The 20,167-nt window shown below is 43.6% G+C and overlaps 1 protein-coding gene across 2 annotated transcripts in view; it reads left to right on the top strand.

The window, feature by feature from the left end:
• The window catches only part of LOC117232092 (POU domain, class 2, transcription factor 2-like), a 122,574-nt gene that overhangs the window by 94,568 nt on the left and 7,839 nt on the right, over window positions 1-20,167 (top strand). For both annotated transcript variants that reach the window (XM_033491248.1, XM_033491247.1), the window contains one exon: window positions 635-691. In XM_033491248.1, coding sequence (XP_033347139.1) covers window positions 635-691 — 57 coding nt within the window. The remainder of the gene's footprint in view (window positions 1-634; window positions 692-20,167) is intronic.

The following is a 20,167-nucleotide window of genomic DNA, read 5'->3' as shown; positions in this document are numbered from 1 at the left end:
AGATGAACTCGTGCGTCAAGAAGATTCGAAGAAATTCTGGTGAGATCCAGCGGCTGATTAACGAACTGACGTTCTTCGAGTCTCATGAACAAGATGACGTTTGGCAAGACATGCAGCTAAGTTTTGAATGAAATTTGGGTAACTGAATTCCTCAAACAAACTATGAATAACAATGAAGCCTTGTTCCGATGTGTAAAGCTATTGGCATTTAAACGACTTGATGTCGGCAAATTCGCGCTAGTAAAATGATTTCAAGTTATCGTCTAATCTGTATGAAGCTTTCGGATAAACGATATTCGTCGGATAAACATCAAGGTCGAGTTAAATGTAAAAATCGAGACGCTACTCGCAATTAGCAACAGCGATAAAAATTTCAAACGAGTAAGTAACGTCCAGTCCCAGGCTGGGACTTTTGAGTCACAAGAGATCGGCAGGACGCATCGTTTGTTAATTGTCGCGTGGATCTTTATGGGCAGATATCGCCGGTCGGGACAGGGCATCAGCTAACGCTCCCTACTCGCGGAAATTCTTTTTGGAATCGCATCTATCATTTTTACGAGAAAAAGGCAAAGTTTCCCCGGCGGCTTTATAACGCGACGTCACTAACGAGGCCCCGTTGCACTTTTTGTTGCAGCCAGCGATGCTCTCGGCCGAATCGATAAGGAGCCAGCCTCACCGGAATCCATACAAGGTGAGTTTGCACAGAGTTTCATCGTCCGTCTGTCGTCCACCTTAACCTCTTCTTCCTCTCTCCTTCTCTCTTCCTCTCTGTTCCTCTGTCCAGCGTTCTCTCTTCCGTACGAACCACCTTCGTCCTCTCTCCCTCTCCCCGTCGTCCAATCGCGATACGATTAACGTACCGAAGGGTTTAACCTTCGCCGATGGCAGGAACATAAATTTCACAAACGAATAATACGACACGGCGGAGTCTGAGCGAAAGGCTCAAGTATCGGCATTATAAATCCGCGTCGTTATTTCTTAGCCAGCTTTTTGCCCGGCACGACCGATCGGGCCGGGGCAACATCGTTTAATTGCAACGATCAGGCTTTTACATTGTGCGCCCCTTGCGGGCCGATGCGCCCGTGTACTCACAGAAAATCCGCCTCTGGAAAGGAAACCGGGGACACCGCTGATTGAGAAATTTTCAGAGACGACAAAGAAATGGAACACGAGCCGCCGCCAGCGTCGCCGCGGACACGGACATTTTATTAATCGACCGACCGTGGAACGGGATCGGGCCCAATCGCGAAACCAGTCGTTCGAAAAGGATTCATCATCGTCCCGTGTCTCGTATCTTCTTCGTCGTTCCGCTTCGTGTCATATGGCCGACTGTGTATCATACCATATACATATTTTACATTTTATCCGTTAGCAAATTCCGAAGTAGGGTTTGTTAAATACATGTATTTCTAGTTCGACTTATCGATCGAAATATTTTCTAATGAAGAAAATACCTTAACTAAAGAAAAGGATGTTATGGCATCCAAAATTTTGAATCGCAAGTTAAAGTAAATCGAATTCGAAATAACCCAATTCGTATTTTACCAGAAATTGGCAGAAAATTGAACGATCGATCTATCGTACTATCTGAATTTGTAGTACTTTATCGCATCTTGAAAGCTCCTTTCGTAAAATTCAAAATCGGTTGCCTTTCGCGGAAGAATCACGCAACGTCCAAAAATTCCATCGTCACTCTCATTTATAGAAATAGAACGTTGTCGACGCTGCATCCTAAGGCTAATCCTTTTCCACGTAAAATATGTCGTAAAACCAATTACACTCTCTCGTTCACCGCCTACCAGAGGCAGCACAGTGGTTTTGTCATTTGCCTGGAAGAATTCTTTCGTGGCCTTTTAACTTGGAGCATTATCCGACAACCTTGGCTCGTTCTTCGGTCCAAGGATTCTTGGTCCGGCTCGTAAAAAGGGTAGAATTCTCCCTAAAACGAACGAAGACGTCGTCGAAACCCTAAAGCTTGGCGAGATTTTTTCGGTAAAAATTCGACAACCGATTGAAAGAACGTTTTTCAAAAGTTTTATCGCCTCGTCGAAAGGCGATGGATGTTTGAAGCGGCGGCGTTTCTTCTCACGCGACAGCGGAAAGGGAATCGAGGATTCCAGCGGATAATTTAGGCTCGCGTGAGAGGCATCCCCCTGTTTCTGCGTGTGCATTTCTGCTGACCGTCGGTGTTCGCCTGGAAAACGCAGCTCGTCGGGGCTGTCACGTGTCGCGAAGTATAACACGTCGAGGATCGCGCCTTCAGAGAACGTAGCCGGTAATAACAGAGCCGGATCTTTAACGAGCCGGATCAGCGGCACGTTTCGCGCCCCTTTCGATGTACATTACGATCGGTCTGTCTTTGGGATGTCAAAGAAGCTCGGACATCGACGATGACGGTATCTTATTCGAACCGAGACGAATCTTGACCTGAAACAAACATACCCGTCAGAATGACTTGAGAAGATTTCAAAGTCTTTCAATTATCTTGAAATTGTTAAAAATATGCAAATGTTATACATAATAGGAGTCCGCGTTCGTGTAAGTGAATTCAGTCAGCAGATGGTAGCTTAATTTAGTTATTTCTCTCGTAGACAGTTCTTGAAATCAGAAAAATGTATACTTTAATTTTGCAAAATTTCATTGGTGTAAAAATCGAGTTAGTTCCTGCTGGTATCGCCAACGCGCCCCTGTTTGTAAAACTAAAGAAGAAAAATAGTAATATACAGATCGGGCAACTTCGTTCAGTTCCTCGGAACACCTCGCATCTCGTCGAAAGCGCTCGTCAGTCCCCACCGAAAAATAAGCATCAAGAACTGCGGATGTTAACAAAGCTTTGGAAGAGACGCAAAAAATCAGCCCGGTTGTCCCGGACTCTCGGAAACGCTGAACCGGTCGTTACGAGCGAAAGAAGATTTCGAAGATCCTGCGAAGAGGGCCGCGAGTTCGGCACAATTCGTCCCCTGTATTTGTCTAGCGGAAGGAGACGAAAATCGAAAAAGAACGAGAACGATGGCGAAGCTAGCGGTCGTGAAACGAGAGAAGGAACGACGAGGGACACCATTGGCAACCTGTGTTTTACTTTATAGCATTTAGCCCCGATTGTTTGTCTTATTGCTATTAGCCTCCTTCAATTAGCAATTGTATCTTTAATGTCGATTCCGTGAATCGGTTTCGACCACGAAGAGCGGCCTCGTCCAACCTTGGTGGCTCGAGGGGAGCCAGTAGGAGGAAATCGGGCGTCGAAGAGGGGATTCGAGTAGCAAGGTGGGAGAAGGGAACCACGGTTAGAGGGGGCATGTCATTAGGAGTCATTAATATCACGGACCTCTGTAATTTGACACACTTCCGATCGCCTAGCGCCACCACCGCTGCTCGCTCCATTTTTCTTCCTTCTCTTCTCCTTAAACCTGTCTATACACTTCCATCCACCCTTCGCTCTCGTTCGCTCCATCGTTCGTTCGTCTTTTGTTTGATTTCCTTCTACCGTGATCTCTTGGTTGGTGATCTCTTCGTCTTGAAGACTCTGATAAAGATCTTCGTGGGACCACCAAAGGGGTGAATCGAGAAGAAAAGATGTACGAGAATTTTCTCGATCTCTATCTATGGAAAACGCGATTTATAGCAGCGGCATGGGACGATGAAGTTAGACGGGTAGAAGGCCACGTGACGTGCTTCTTAATTTTCAACCGCGAAGCTTTTTGCGTCGTGCAGGCGTGACGCAGCACGGGTACGTTAATTAACGTGTTCTCGTGTCCTCGGTAACGAATCGTCGATAATTAACTCGGTCGGGATCAAGCTGCGCAACAGTGGAAGATCTCTCTAATCGTGGACGACTACACGCAGATCGAAATTGCGAAATCGGCCTAAGAAAGAAACTGGAGGTATCATTCGGAATGCAAGTAGCTGCGATCGATATGATCCACGGATGCTAATCGAATCGCTAATCGTTTATTCCTGCGTCGTACAGGCACACCTGTTCGACCGATATGGTCAGACCAGAGATTCTTTTAACGCGGGCTTCATGGAGATCTTTCGAACGGAGAACGGCCAAGTCCCTCATCATACTTTGTAATGTAAACTCTCGACGATATTTTCTCCGTTCTTTGTCTTTTTTCCCCCTTCGACTGCCACTCCTGTCTTTTCTTCGTTCTCTCATCGTGGTTTTAATCAAGGAAACTACGTTACGTCGAGATTATTGAAAAAAATCGTCACTCTATGCTCCTGTTAGACTTGGACCTTGAGAAACGATCCAAAAGGCTGGAACGAGTGTTGGTACTATAATAGATGATTATCTGAAAGTTCTTTCGCTCTAGTCCCCAGGTCAAGGCGTAATTTATGGGCTGATTCTCTACCACCTGTCGATCGTTATCCGGTTGCTTCGATATCGCTATTGTTTCTCCCGGCATACACCTCCGCGGGTGTTTGTCCGGTTGGTTTATTCAATTACGAGCGAAGTAACAGCCTGATCTGAAACTATACATTCCCTGGATCGGTGTCGTTCAACCTTCCCCTATTCTACGTCATATTGAATTCATGAATCCTATTTCCATAAAATCGTCATATTCTACGTTATGAAATACCGATCTCGTCGTTCGTAGACTTCGATCAAATTGTGATCGTCGCTTGGTCTTAGCCTTTTCAGGATCGAATCTTTCTTAAGCCGTGGGAAAGTATTGCTAATAGAACGACATGTTTTCAACTTTATATCAAAAATATTCTTCAAACATAAAAATCCTCTGTTGAAACTAGATGGCAATTGAGTCACGAAGAGTCGACGACTGTCTCACATGTGACATCGTTTAACTTGACGTTAAATCCTAACCTAACTCAACCTACCGTGTTCCTTCGAGATTCCTAAGAACCAGCATGCAAATGGTATCGAGCAAGCGACTCTATTCCCAGAATTGGAGCAACGTGCGTGTTTTTCAATGCGTCGATTCCGCGGAATGGATAGATTCAGTATCGCGGCGGGATCGACGAGGATGGAAATGGTGATCGGTCGGCGGAACGGGGAAGATCGGTTTCGCTTGGAATGCAAACGAGTCGCGACGATATAGACTCGCACGACATAGTGGCGAGTGGTCCGGTCGCACGGCCGCGAGGACGATAATACGTCTTCCTGGTGATTTTGTTATTCAAATCGGCCGCCGAGGACCGCGGTGACCGTGGAAAACCGCTATTGAATGCCGAAACGGCTTCCCGACCCTCCCGCAAGAACCTTCCATTCACGCCCGCCAATCCAGAACGTCCGGTTCTTGCGTGGCCGGGTGTCCCTGGAAAAGCCGCTAGCTTACAAGCAAAAAGCTTTACCGCGTATCGTTCGATTCCCGTTAAGCTCCGACCGAGCTCTCACGTCTATCATTCGATTACTCAAGACGCGACTTTCGTGAATTCGCGCGGAGAGAAAATTTTGCCGATTTTCCTGTTACCGGAACAAATGGGAAAGTGGTTGGACACTTAATCGTCGATTAGCCTTCGTTAGATTTCGATGGTTTACGTTTAACCCTGCTATAGAACCTTCGGATTTTTATATTCCAATTACCAAACGAAAACTTTTCTAGATGACGTGTGTTTTTCGTATTTTTCAGTTCGAACTTCGCGGAGATGTCACTTAACGTTAAAGGAATATAATTGGGAGAAATTGAACGGGAGAACGTAACACAATTAAGGATATCTAAAAATACACAAATTGATTTAAGAATTGTTGACGCGATTAGACGTATCAATCGATTTATTTAGGAATTAGGGAATGTGCAGGTGGATTCGTAAGTCGAGGCAATCGAGTATACAGGTTGATTCATAAATTATAGATAAACACGTTCATTCATGTGGTTCATAAATTGTAGCTAATACGATATATTGCCATTACCACCTAATGACAAAATCCTCAATCACTTAGTTGCCAATCTAATAATATAAGTACGTGTAACTGTGTACTAGATATAACATATTGAATCGTAAATTGTGAAGTTGTGTAAGCGTACAGCTAGATTCATTAATTGTATATACAATTAACACCAAACGTTTATTCGTAAATTATAGAGACACCTATAGAGTAACACCAAAGATAAAAAAAAATTTGATATACAAAATGACGACTCAAGTTAGGCTCAAGGTACTGGACGCTAACAAATCATTTACCTGTTCTGTTAAGAAACAATATATAGACAAAAAGTAAATTTATAGGAAACGCCATATTTCATATATTTTATTATAAATTTACCCAGACTGCAGGAGAAAAATTTACTCGATTCTACACATATCCAGGGAACTCGAACGTCGAACGTCTCGACTTTTCTCAATTATCGACGATAGACTCATTCCTGCGTGCGTTTTTCCGAGAACGTCGGCCGGCCCGTTCGAGGCGATACGACGACAAAAAACCAGAACTACGGGAACGGGAACGTTCGCAGCCCGTTAACAAGCGTTTCCACCAGAAGCAGAGCGCACTTTGTTATTCGGATCGATGGTGACGAGGCGAACTGGTTTTGAATGTTGACGAGAGCGATTCACGCGCCCTGCCTGCCGGAGCAAATTCAAATTCCATACCGCGGCTTTCCCGGGGATTTTCAGATTTTTATCGTCCTCTCTTCAACAGCTCCACCATCGAACGTCCCGTACACGGAATATGCTGATCCGATCGACTGCTGACCGTAGTCTTCGCCCCTTTTATTTGCACACTCTATTCGCGGGTAGATGAGGAACGTTCGTTTCTTCTTTCCCGGTTTGATCCATAGCAGACTCTCTACGAGTCTTTGAATATATATTGGAAAGTTGAGAAGAGAAAAATTCATCTTTGATATGAAATTAATTCTTCGATATTATTTTTTCGTTCAAGTACTAATGCTTTTTCTATTCCGAAACATGTCTATTTCTAAATATCGCCAGTTCATGAAATTGAGGAGATCGACGCAAACGCTCTTTCGTTCTAGTAGAAAAATTGAAGATGGGTGGAAAAGAATAAAGTTATCATTGTGATTTTTATATTCGAAAACTAAGCCTTCACATTTTGAAATAGTTCAACAAAATTTTTTTACATAGAAAATATTTCTCTTAGATTTCTCGATGCGCAGCGAAAATAATTCCAACCGATAGAATAGAAGAAAAATACCTCTCTGGAGTAAAGTATAAAACAGTTTAGCTCCAAATTTTTATCATTAAGAATAGCTTAATCGACACCACTCGCATCTCATAATTTTCTTCCCTTTTAACGATAGACGCGATTGTCCGTAATTCTCCTATGCGGAATTAATCACCAGAAGCATATTAGAATCCACGATTTCTTGCCGAAGAACGGCGTGACCATTGTCGATGGAAAAAACGTCGAAACTGCGTTCGCTCGGCTTGCACGCGAGCTAGTCGCGCGTGCAGAAGACACTGTACGGGCCGGCAAATCGCGTAAGAGGAAATGAAAACGAGTATAGCGAGTGTTTCTCGGAATGATGGAGGCAACGAGCGGGAGCGAAGAAAACGAGAAACACCGAGGGAACGGTCCAACTCGGAACGAGCTCGAAGACGTTTTCTTTCTTCGACATATTTCTCACGGGCTCGAGGACGACTTCCGTGTCTTTTTCTTTCATACTTCTCCCTCTCTTTGCTTTAATAGGGGATGCTTCGGATCTGACCGATTTCAATAGAATGTAACGTTCTATACGTATAATAAACATAGTCGTGGCTTTAGTCGCAGATCAATTGTGAACAAAAATTTACTTTTCAAATTTAAGAAAGATGGCATACTGTAGCAACAAGCGTAAAGGATTTTTAAACGTTGTTCGACGAAAGAAAATTAAGTTGTATTCTATGAAAGAAAATTAATTCATCCTCGCCCACGAAGCTTCGTACGATTCAATTCGATTCGAGCTTGAAAAGAAGACAAAGAAATTAAAAAGGACAGTACGGAGGGACTATTTATGAAAATGGCATCGAATTGAGCGGTGGGTGTCGGCGCCATTGTTGCTCGTTTCGCGACGAAGAGAGCAAGAAGGAGACTAGCAATTAGCAATTAAACCAATAAGTGTGCAATTGGTGATTCCATTAATGGGACGAACCGTTCCCACAGAAGGCGAACGCCGTTTTTCGCCGTTCGTCGCTCTGTCGACAGTTCCTCTCGCGCCATGATCTCCAATTGCTTCGAGAACGTATAATTAGTAGACGTAGAACGAGCTGGCTGCCGACCCCATCCTTCTTATTCTTCTTTTCGATCTCCTGACACGATAGCGTTACCGAGAAACCGCGAATTAGAGTGAACAATTTGCGAGAGATCTATTCGTTGGCTGGTAGATGGGGTCGAAATTATTCGTACCTTAAAAACGTGGATCCTTTCGAGAAAAGATCGTGGGGATGGGAAAACCTTGCAGTTGCGTAAAGTAATTAGAAATGTACAGAGAGTTCTGTAGGAAGCTTCGAGCGAACGTCGAGGAGAATATCGATGGCGTACGTTTAATAAATTCGTGTCCAAGTGTGGGCGATCGAATGGACTGCCGATAGTTGCACGATGTCCCACGCGTCGATTCTACATTAATTAAACGATCAATATTTATTAAGCTTATTACGGGATCCGGCGGCACAAGCGTGGTATTAATTCGATTCCGCATCCACGGTGGGGCCCGTATTTCGCTTAATAGGCGCCATATTGTTCCTGACGACGCAATAAATATGGACGTGGCCAAATGAAGACAATAAATTGTCAAACGCCCCCGCTGTCAGTTGCCTCCCGTTCTTTCATTCTCTTTATGCTTCCTTCCCTTTAATTTTCTGCCTTTTTCTTTCCTAATAACGATTCCGTTGACGTTCGCCAGAGTGTTAAAAAAATCATCGAATTTTTCCTTTCTTTTTTCGTCAGTAGTCGTATGAAAGGTAGTCAGAGCTAATTCGACACGATGCTCTAATTATTCTCTAATTATTTAATCGTTTGCAAGTGAGATTAATTCGATCGTCGATAAAGTCAAGAATGTTAAAAAGTCATTTCTTCCTGTTTCTTTATGGTTCCATTATGAAGCTCACGTTGTTTGAATCATTCTTGTCCGTAACCCCTGCCGTCACGTTTCCGGTTCTACTTCCTGATCGCTTATTATAATCAATTAGCGACCGGCTATCTACCATCGACTGAAACGTTGTATTCCAGGGGTGCAACCCTCCTGATTTTTTATACACCAGCCTACGAAGCCTTCGAGGGGGTGGCTCTGCAACAGGCTGATGAGTAGTCGGATTCTTTCGGCGCTTTTTTTGAACCTCGAACCCCAATCGTTAGTTACGATACACCAAGAATATACAATTGTTGTTTCTTATATTTAAAAGAAAATGTATTCTCACGATACAAAATTGTTCTGTGTCCTTCGGTAGTTGATTCGATCCGTTTGTTCAGTCGAAGGAAGAGCAGACTTATCGTAGAACAGACAAGAGACAGAGAAAGTCGACTATATCGTTCTCCTCGCTCCCTTTCTCGAAGATCTTTTACGCTTCTGCAGAAACCCGATAGCCGCGTCAGCCATTAAGCCAGAACTGTGAAGGGCAGGGCAGAAGGGTGAGAGAGAGAGAGAAAGAGAGAGAGGGGAGGATCTCTTGCGCACAAGTCGGCGAGGAAAAAGGGTGTCGATGTAGGGGAAGATGGTGTTTGAAAAAGAAGGGGACATGAAATCTTTTTAACACACGAATAACTAAAGATATTTCGCAGTATTCTTAAGACCAAACTAAATTAGATCACTCCAATAATTAATTCATTTCCTTCAACGTACACTACGTTACTTTGGTAGGCGACAAGTTTTCCAAAGTACAACTTTTTTAAACACACGAAGCAATTTAAATGAAAGAAAATGAATTCCATTAATTCCATATGTCTTTCAACAATATTTCTGTTACCCACCAAAATTATCATGAAACAAATGCAAATTTTTATTCTTTTTATTAAAATTCATGCAGATGTTTTAAACATTAAAGCTGTAAACTCTCGTTAAGTAGCCATAGAATTTCGGTTGTCCATGTGTAGGGGCGCATGAGCTAGAGGACAATTCGAGCCACGTTGTTATTTTCCCTAGGAGTACTAACATCGTTAAGATATACATAACGTAATAATAAACCAACTCCGGGCAAAACAATGTCGCCGCTACGTGAACCGTCAAACAAAGGCGAATGGAAACTTTCCGGTACCCCTGGACCAGTATAAATAAACGAACACGATCGTAAGGTGACCACTTTCTCAGTCTCTGTCTCGAGCGATTTTATCAGCGATCAATACATAGTCTTTAGCGAATCGGTTAGTACCGAGCGTCTTAGCGAACATTCTTTTAACGACCCATATCGAGCAATCTACGGTTGACTCTGTATTTATAATTATTTTAAAATGTATTTGACGGTTCCAACATCGAATAATCCCGTCATTTAAACTACCACATGACCAACCATCCTCTACACATGGAAAGATTAAATTTATACAATCATGTAGAAAATTACAACAGTCCCCCACTTAATTATTATTCATATACAAAGCCATAGTACAATTCATTTGTTTGGAAGGAATAAGAGTTCCAGTAAACAATAGTTGTACCAAAACGAAGCTTCTGGCGGAGGTGTTTCTCGTTAGAGAAGGATCAGGACAACCGGATCGTTTCTTCCCTCGAAACAGTCGACGAGAGGCGATCCCGGTACTATGTAATTGTCATTTCGCGGGGAAAACGATGGCCGTGTCTAGACGACGGTGATTGTAGCAAAAGGACAAAGGGCGACGCGGCCAGGTAAACGGTGCGGTTATGCGAGGAACACGGAGCGCGGACATTGCTACCTCGCCATATCGTGTAGCCCTCCGAAGGGAGTAATTAAATGTATTATCGGGCTCCACCACGATCGTTCCGAGACACGTTGAAGTTTACCGTTATTTTGCCCTGTCGTGCAAGATGTCGTCCATAAAGTCATTCGCGGTTGCCATTACATCTTAATACACTTGCCCTGCGACTTCTTGTATTCATCATTCGTCACTCATTTTGCGCCATTGGACGCAGCGTTTGTATTTTTGATTGTAGTCTGACAGTACTATACGATTGTTATCAAAATATATTAAAATAATGACTTTTATATATTTATGTTTGCTACTTTAATTAAGAAAAAAAATTACTTTTGATCTGACTACATGAGTAGGGTGTATGTATGAACTAGTCGAGGGATAAATAGTTCGCATAATTGAAATTGATACAACAGTAGTGTCGTATAATAGGAGTTTACGTTCAAATAAATGCATTCAATCACTGGTCTAGGTAAATTGATCTATTTTGCAAAGAATTTTGCAGTATTAAAAATAAGTAGAGAAAATAAGTTTGAAAAGTAAATATTCGAACCTTGGACTCTTCGAGTTTTCAAAATGAATTTTCTTCTTGTATAGAGAGAAATTATTTTAGGAAAGAGGAAATGGATAAGGGTAGGCAGATCCATTCATCGTTACAGAAACGAATACCAAGGTCGATTAAACGCGTCCCGTGGTGAAAGTATGACCTCCTATATCCCGTAGAATTTCGTTTTCGCGAAAACTCGTCTGGATGAGCTTCGATGGTTGAAGCACGATCGGCCGAAAGCTAATAAAAAAAGCTCTGCTGCGGCCTGATAAGCCTGAGGGTATTTCACACTCGGACTGGCCTTGTATCCACGAAGGACGCTAATGTAGCGTTATTTAACTCGGTTAGATGTCCTCCCCTTGGCGGGGACTGGTCGCGAACAGCCCCGGGTAAAAATCCGGGGGTGCTCGTCGTCCCGTGAAAACACTGCGGGGGCGGTGACACGCATAAAATAGTGGGCAAACCCCATTTGGAACGTCAGGTGCTCGTCAGCTTTTTCAGGGGGAGCCTTTACATGGCCAGCACACTGTAATCACCCTATTTACCCCTTGTTGTTAATGAATTAGCCGTGACCACGATTTTAAACACCACGGATTTTAGTTGTTCCGCTCTACTTTCACGAAGAATTTAATTCGAAATTCGAAATTTCTATGGTTCTACGTTGCTATTCAGTCTATGAATATTCGAATTTTTCTCGTGTGAACGTAACAGATATAGGATCATAACTGGGAATATTAACATCACGTGAATAAATTTCTTACTTTTTGACGCGTAAAAATTATATCCTAGAGAAGTGTATGGTCGTCGAAATAACTGGAAATTATCCAGCGTGATAAATTTGTCAGAGATTTATGAGCTTTCCATGGTGCAATATGACGGGTGCCATTCTAAGCGCGTTCGGAAATCATTGTCGCTTCAAGGATGAATATCGATCGGGTAAGCGAGAGCACGTGCCAGCAGGCAATATCCAGCGAATATGTTAAGAAAGTCGCATACATCGGGGTCAGTACAGCGTGAAAATAGAATGTAAAGTGTTCGCAGCACTGGCCGCCGGCCTTAGGCGCAATAGGGGTGGCTTCCATCGGGGGTCGGTTTGACGTGTATGACGTGCCGGCCACGTGACCGGCCTGCCAACTCGGCAATCACTGCCCCGTACTACGCCGGACGAATCTTAAATATGGGATATTCAAATAATCTCGCCACTTCCCTCCCCTTTTACCCACCCTCTGGTTTCCGTTTTCCTTCGCTGTCCGCTTTCTGCCACCTCTATGCGGTTTTCAAGCATGTGATGGGTCAATGTTTCAATGGATATTTTACAAAATATAACACGTTTCAGATAATGTTGCATTCCATGCAAGTGTCATACGTAGCTTTGAATGCACGTTCTTCGACGTAGAGAATTTGTATTGATACGAAGGTTAAAACGTTTGTATCCTAATTAATAACAGTTTAGCCTTCAATTAGAATTTTCGATGTTTCTAAGAAATGATACACAATGACCTGTATCTCATAACATCGTTGCAATTCTAAATGTACAGCATACGAAGCATCGTTTAACCATGATATCCATCACGCTAACGTACCAATTAACACATATTCCCTGCAATTGACACAATGTTGCGAATGTCGCATGGATCTTCTCGCGGTTGGCGCCACCTTCGTATCGCCGAGGCGAGAAAGCGACTCAGAAATCGAGTGTTTGCGAAATGGAAGACGAGGAAACGCAGAATATCGTCGATAGCGGTCAGCACGAAGGCTTACCGTGCCATACATCACTGCCAGCCAGCAGCGGGGGTGCCCCCAGTAAATGGAGTTGGAGTGGCAACGTGGAACTCCCTCGCGGAAACCCTTGCTTTCATATGCATAGTCTCATTTCCTTATCGGAAATTTACGGTGAACGTGGCCGCGCGCCTCGCTCGGCCGCAGACCATTTTTCTTATCGCATCGCCGAACACGATGGACTTTCTAAGCCCTTAATTGCTTTTCGTCGCTCTTTCTCGTAATTGCCTCTGCGAGTATCTTCGTTTCCTACGCGTCTCCGTTTTGCCTTCTATTCCAGATTTATTCGTTGCTTCTCAAAACTCTTTGTTTCCTAGCAATGAAAACGTCGACGTTGATGGAATTTCGAACCTTCGAAGAATATATCTGTGCGATATTTTCATACCAAATAAGTAAATTATCGTTCTCCGTTTGTATACATATCGAAAGCCATTTCTAGTGAACGGAATTTCTAACAAATATATTTATTCTTGTCAATTCTGTAAGATGATGTTGGAATATTCTACTGTTTACTGGAGCCATCTAAGAAGATATCTATCCCTCGAAGAACGCTATTTTCATTTTTCTTCTATTTAGATTGTCCTGTTTTTTTTTTCTCCTCTTTTTTTCTTGTTTTTACAATGGGTTTGACCATCTGTAATCGCAGACTGCATCTCGATGCACCGTTATGCAGCGCAGCAGTCTTATAAGCGAATACACGAGTAACGAAAGCAGAGAGAGTGGCTCGCGTTCGTTTCAGAAGCACGTGCCAAGGGGTCTGTCTCGATTTCATTATAACGGTAGCTGTCGATGACGACGATCAGCATCGACGGTCTGCCATCCAAGTCGACTATTTACCGATCCTGCATCTGTCCCGACCCACGTTCGTCCTCGAATATCTCGTTTTCACCGCTGCTAATGGCGCCATGTGTCCAAGAATCTCGCTCTCGCTGCTTACCTGCCTCTTAATTTTACCTGAGCTTTCTATATCCGACAATCGATAGCCTCTGGCATGGAGCTGGCTTTCGTGGTTTGGGCGGAATAAATTCGACGCTCCGTTGACTTTAATTAAGAAAGTGGAAGCGTTCTTGGTTATTAGGCGTATAAACAGCTTTCGATGTTGTTCGTTCGAAAGATAATCGGCCGAGTTTCTATGGAACATGTGTTTTTTGATAATCGGACTTGACGATCTTTCTGATTGATTTGCGCAATGAAATAATTGCAATCTCTCGGAGCTTTTGACATCTTTGTTCTCAGAAATCTTGATAGGGTTCAAACTACACAGAATCTACACTGTAGGAATTTCAATTGTTATGTAATTTAATAGAAATAATTTGTAATAATCTTCATGAACCCTCTTTGCAGCGACGTCTTTCGTTTAGTTTACACGCCTTACTAAAGTCATTTGTTTGAAGAGGGTTGAAATATACTCAAACGTATGTACTGATCGTACATAACAAAAATCTACGTTGGTGGGCAGTGTAGTAAATCTATTTTGTCGTATATGAAATTTCGTGAATTTTCTATTTACGAATGATTTTTGACTCCATCGTGCGACGTCGTTGCATGAAAACCATGCGTAAGAGAACCATGCGTACGGAGGATTGGAGCAAGATTCACGCGTGTACGTGCGCGTGCGTAGTGAAGAAAGAGAAAGAGAGAATAAGAGAAGGAGAGGAAGGCCACGTGCCTTTGGTAGCACGCGACCAACCTAACGGTTTTAGACTCACCCCACACGTTGCTCGAAAACCAGTCCACCCCTTCTCTCGTCACCCTTGCCGAACCGCCGGCACCGCTGCTTCAAAACACGCCAGTGGAAACTGTTATTCCATTGGCTCGTGGATCTAGCCCCCTCGTGCCTTCCCCCTTTTTCGATGTGAATCCTCGGCTATAGTCAGATTCGCTTTAACTACCTCGATTTCTGATCCTAGGACAACACCTTTACCGCTGTCTAGGAAGAAACAGAAACCGAGTTTAGAAGACACGAATCGGTGCAGAGAAAATGAAGGAAATGCAGTGAAATTTCACCAGTGAATTTTCCTGCGACGAGTTCCCTTTCTGGGTGAAACGAACTTTTATTTTTATCGAAACATGTTTCACACGTTTGACCTAGCGAGGCTTGGAAACATTGAAAGTATCCCAGAACTTTTGTAGGTTCTCTGGAAGTCTTGAACAGTGAAAAATTTAGGCTTAAACAAAATTCAATTTATCTAGAAAGAAATTAAACATAGTTGCTAATTCTTCGCAGCAATTTTAAAGATCGCAATTTTTTAAATTTAATGAATATTTCAATAGTTGTTTAATGGCGTACGAATGAAATTGAGATAAAATTACTCCGATGGAATCGTTTACGAGAGATCGATTCTTTCGTTTTCTTCGCACCGCGGTACTCGTCGAGCCCGCCATGCATGAAAACGGACCGAGCAGGCATAATCGAATGATGTAAGGCCCTAATAAAATCGTAAGTCGGTTGACAGGCGGTGCACATAGCGTGGAATAATGGGCCAGACATTCCTCCCCCGTAGACGTAGGGGTGGTTGGGTTGCATTGTCGCTAGTTCCCTTACGTAAGAATGGCGACGAAGAAACGACGCGAAGGCAGATGCCGTTTAGACATTCTGCTGCCTCGTGTGATATGCAGGACGAAGATGGAACGAGACTTAATGCGATCTTACGCTGCCTGCGAAGCAGCCAGGTAAATCGAGAGCAGAGATTTCTTTCGAATCGTTTCTTTTCAATGTGCAGCGACAAGATTTGACAATTTCTTCGAGATCTTCCCTTCGAACAAATCTTCTGCCCCTTTCGTAGCGTATAGATGATGCAATTTCTAACTTACAGCGTTAAACTGAATTTAATGCACAGTTTTAAGAATCGAATTATGTAACGAAGAACTCGACGAGCATAATACAACAAAATTGCAAAGGTCACAGCGAAACGGCCTAAGATGATGATAATAGGATAGAAGAGCAAAATAGGGAAAAGATGGATGACAATCGAGAGAATTTACGGAAAATTGAGTAAATCGCGGTGGAAGTCAAAAAACTGCATAATTGCGAAAGAGTTAATTTACACGTATTCGGAGGAGACCGTTACGAATTTTGAAAGTAGATCTATCGTAGAAAGGGCAGAGAACACAGAAACAGAAGAAACAAGGAAGGGTGGAAAGGTGAGTTTGGAGTAAATTGAGCAAAAGGAGGACCGCGATTGAGAGAGGGCCGATTCGAGGGCGGAGCAGAGGGGAGCGGAACATACAGAAAGCGAGGGATGCAACCGCGAAATCGGGTAGACCCGTGAAAATAACGATTTCTCCTTTGTGGTGCCGTTCGTTAAACCGAGAAGAGCCGGTTTCACGATAGGAGCAGAACGAAGATCACGACGATGGAGGAAGAGGGAGAGAATCGTGCATGGGTGTTCGTGACTCGTCGATATTTTTCCCGAACGCTGAAAGAATCGATATTTTATGTAGATCGCGAGAAAAGGGCAACGTGCCCTTCGCCGTTGCTCTGGCTATTCTCGCCTGGACGAACAAAAACATCGGCTGATCCCAGGCGAGAAGAACGAACGGGAAGAAGACAGAGAAAGGAAGGTGGACAGGGATGGGGAAAGCTTTGTTGCACAGCGGAATTCATCGAGAAAATGGAACTTCGCCTTCGTGGCGATTCTTACGTCGTGGGTGGAGAAAATTGACGTTATTCATCCGATGCATTCGAATGAATTAAATAGAAATATTCAATGCATTTCCATGCAATTTGAATGAAATTGTCACACGAATGAAATTTCGCAGTGCCCTAGTGCTCTAATATTAGAACTCGAATCGTTATTGTGTAGAACTTAATCAATGCAAATTTAAGTATAAATTAGTCGCGTGAAATATTGCTTGGTTTCGTCAAATTCCGTGGCAATGGAAATCGTACTTTCGAAATAACTTTCAACATAAATGGAAAAATATTTCAATAATTTTCACTGCCATATTAGAAATTCCCTAATTATATAAAAATGAATTATATAAAGAAACACTTGTACTGCTCAAAATACTGAATCATCGGTTCCAACCCCCGACAAAACAGCGAAGGTACCACGAAATTCTTCGCTAATACGTTGAAAATATTTACTCGAACTCTCTGATCATTTAGAAACGACCCTTGAACCAGTAAGCGACCACGTTTCCCAAAATCATCATCTTCGAAACATCCAGACACCGTAGTCGGCAATGGTGCAGCTCAGGTGTCTCATTGTGCTATTTTATCACCTGACGTATGTGTCCGATGTTTCCCCGAACCTGGACTTCGCGACACGAAGGTCAGGTCGGCGCCCGGCTTTTCCCTCGCTTGTGAAAAAGGGGAAGGAAAGAGAAAATCGAAGATTGTTGCGAACGTCCAGCTGCAGTCGGTCGTTCAGAATGGATTCTGTTACGTGTGCGTGCAGCTTGATCGTGGAAACGTAGGTGGATGATGGATAGACGGTCACCGTGTCAGTCGTGCAAACGTTAAACGAGCCCCAATGCGTCGAAATTGCATGGGCACCACCATTGTAAGCGGGTCCCATTTCGAGCGACACCGAAGACTGCCTTGGTGTATGCAGATGCGGGACAAAGACGTGTCGGAGATTCAAGATAGGATCTCGCTCCTAGAATTTTTGGTATTAATGCACCTGGAGGGTGGTTAATTTATTACCGAGCGAGGGTTGGAAACTTATCGAGAATGGATTTGCGTTTAATCGTAAAGATAATTGATACGAATTTTAAATATTCGAATATTTAAATATTCAAACGGTAAAGTTTTTGAATATTCGGTTAACTTGTAAAGAGTTCTTGAAAATTTTTTTAACTTCCAATGTATTTGAGACTTCTTTCTTGACTGTTGCTGTATCGTTCACAGTGCTCGTGAACGTTCGTCAAAAAACCGTTGCTTCCAACGTCTCTTCCAGAAGTATCGTCTCTCCTCCTCTCCACAATTCCATCGATCCGTTCCATTAGAAGCTTCGTGCAACGTTCGTTGCGCTTTTTTTTCAAACCTGAAGCACCACCAATCGCATCGCAGCTAATCGCGATAGGACAAAAACGTGGTGGAAAAAGAGGAAAGCAAAACATCGGTCGCCTTATCTAGGCGTCCGTTGGTGGATGAGTTCGCACCTGGCGTCTTCGTAGTCGTCGTCGTCGTCGTCGTCGATAAACGTTATTTTTTGAACTAGAAGTCGCAGAGCCTTTCACGAGAGCGCTACTGGAAAAGGGTGGAAAAATAGGAACCGACGTAATTCACCCCAAAAATCCTTTCTCCCCTCCCTCTCCTTCTTCCTTTCGAATGTTAGAGAGCCGCGGGACCTTCTCACGGAGAAAAAAGCGTAATTTTGATGAAAAGAGGGGAATCGACGATGCAAATTCAGGGGTGAAAAGGGAAACCGACGTGTTCGTCCGTGTGTAGACTTTGTGTACCTGCTTTTTGCGTCTCGAACGCGTCACTCGAGGGTAGGAAAGACCGAAGCTAGGGTGTAATCGGCCGCGCGAGGAAACGAGGACGAGTAACTGAAATTTTATAGGGAATCCACCAATACGGAGGCTTTTTACTGTCCAAGGTTGCCCTACCTGATCTGTCGACTCTCTTCTACCGTTTTTTTTTTCATCGTTTCAGGGGAATCTACGTCAGGTATGAAGGGGGCACAGATGCGGATGAACGAAATGCGGAGCGAACCTCGTGAAACTTTTGCGTCGAATTCACGGGATTCACAGGATTTTGAATTTTTTTTTTTACCTTCTTTCTCCCTGACTACGAGTCTCGTCCCACAGTAGCGATCATCCCCACCTGCGACTTCTTCGACCTTTTTACGAGCGTTTCGCGAGCGTTTATCTGTTCCTGGCCGTCTCTTCTCGGTCTTTGTCCTGACATCGATGGGAAAATTCGACGGTCCAAGTGGCTAAGAGACTTCCTTTCTTCGCTACCTTGGTTCACTGACCTTTCTTGTTCTCGCGGTCCAAATAGCCATTCAGACTTCACCCCGATAAAATAAGAATAGTAGGAAAGCCCTTTTCTATTAAGCTGCTCATCGTCATTCTCTTGTCTTTTATCATTAATCTTGCTAGACTCATATAGACTCGAAATGGATGTTATATTTCAACATAAGTTTCATACAAATGTTATATTTTAAGAACGTTAACCTTTGAAGCATTCGTGAACAAGGTTTCGCATGACGATCGTCATGCCGCAAATCCCCTTTCGAAGAATGCGAAACGGCCTCCGCTGCCCCTGCGTATCGAAATAATTATTATTAAAAACCGTTAGACTGACGCGCAGGACCAATGAGGGCGCGTAAGCTCGTTTTCTCGAACCAAACGAATCGGTTCCGTGCCATTATCCGGCACGTACCCCTTTTTCAGGGGGCGCGTAACAGCGAAAGAAGAAGAAAAGGGTGGCGAGGGAGGCTGGTCATAAGATACGATGATGGGTGCGCGAAGAGTTGTTCCGCGAGGTGGAGGGAGAGCAAAGGGCCAAAGGGTTTTCCAGGATAACCAATCGTACGAGATCTTTCAATACCAACGACCAATCATCGAAAGCCCCTTCCAGCCACGTGGTGGTGGGGAGGATTCGGTCGTCCTTAGGGGCACGATTTCGTTGCGTCATCCTAACATTCGTTCTGTATCGGTCCTTCGATGAGGACCACTGGCTTTCGTTGTGACCTTCGGAATCCTTGGTGACTGCCCTTGGACGTTATACCAGAATATTCAGTTCGATCGGTACCGGCAGTGAATGGTGTTGATTATTCACATTATCAGTATATTGGTAGCTTTCTATTAACATTTCTTGAACATATCAAACTTCTTCTATAATTTTGTCATACAAAATTGTCACCGTGGTTGGAAATATAATATATTCGATTCTTAGGAAATATATTCGATTTTATCGATCTCTCCCAAAAGATGTGGTGACCAATCGTCACGATGCCGAAGGGCAGATACGTGGAAAGAAGAAGATAGTTGATGGTCCAGAGTCGATCCGCACCCAAAAGTCACGGTCATTGACCGTCGTGCTGGATCTTGAAGCCAAACCTAATGTTACCTCAAACAGCGGGCCACGAGGATCCTCGAAGGCAAACGAG

This window comes from Bombus vosnesenskii, unplaced genomic scaffold, assembly GCF_011952255.1.
Source record: "Bombus vosnesenskii isolate JDL3184/JDL3185 unplaced genomic scaffold, Bvos_JDL3184-5_v1.1 scf7180000013284, whole genome shotgun sequence".
NCBI lineage: Eukaryota > Metazoa > Arthropoda > Insecta > Hymenoptera > Apidae > Bombus > Bombus vosnesenskii.
The sequence above is the reverse complement of the archived record's forward strand: the minus strand, read 5'-3'. Positions and strand labels throughout refer to the sequence as shown.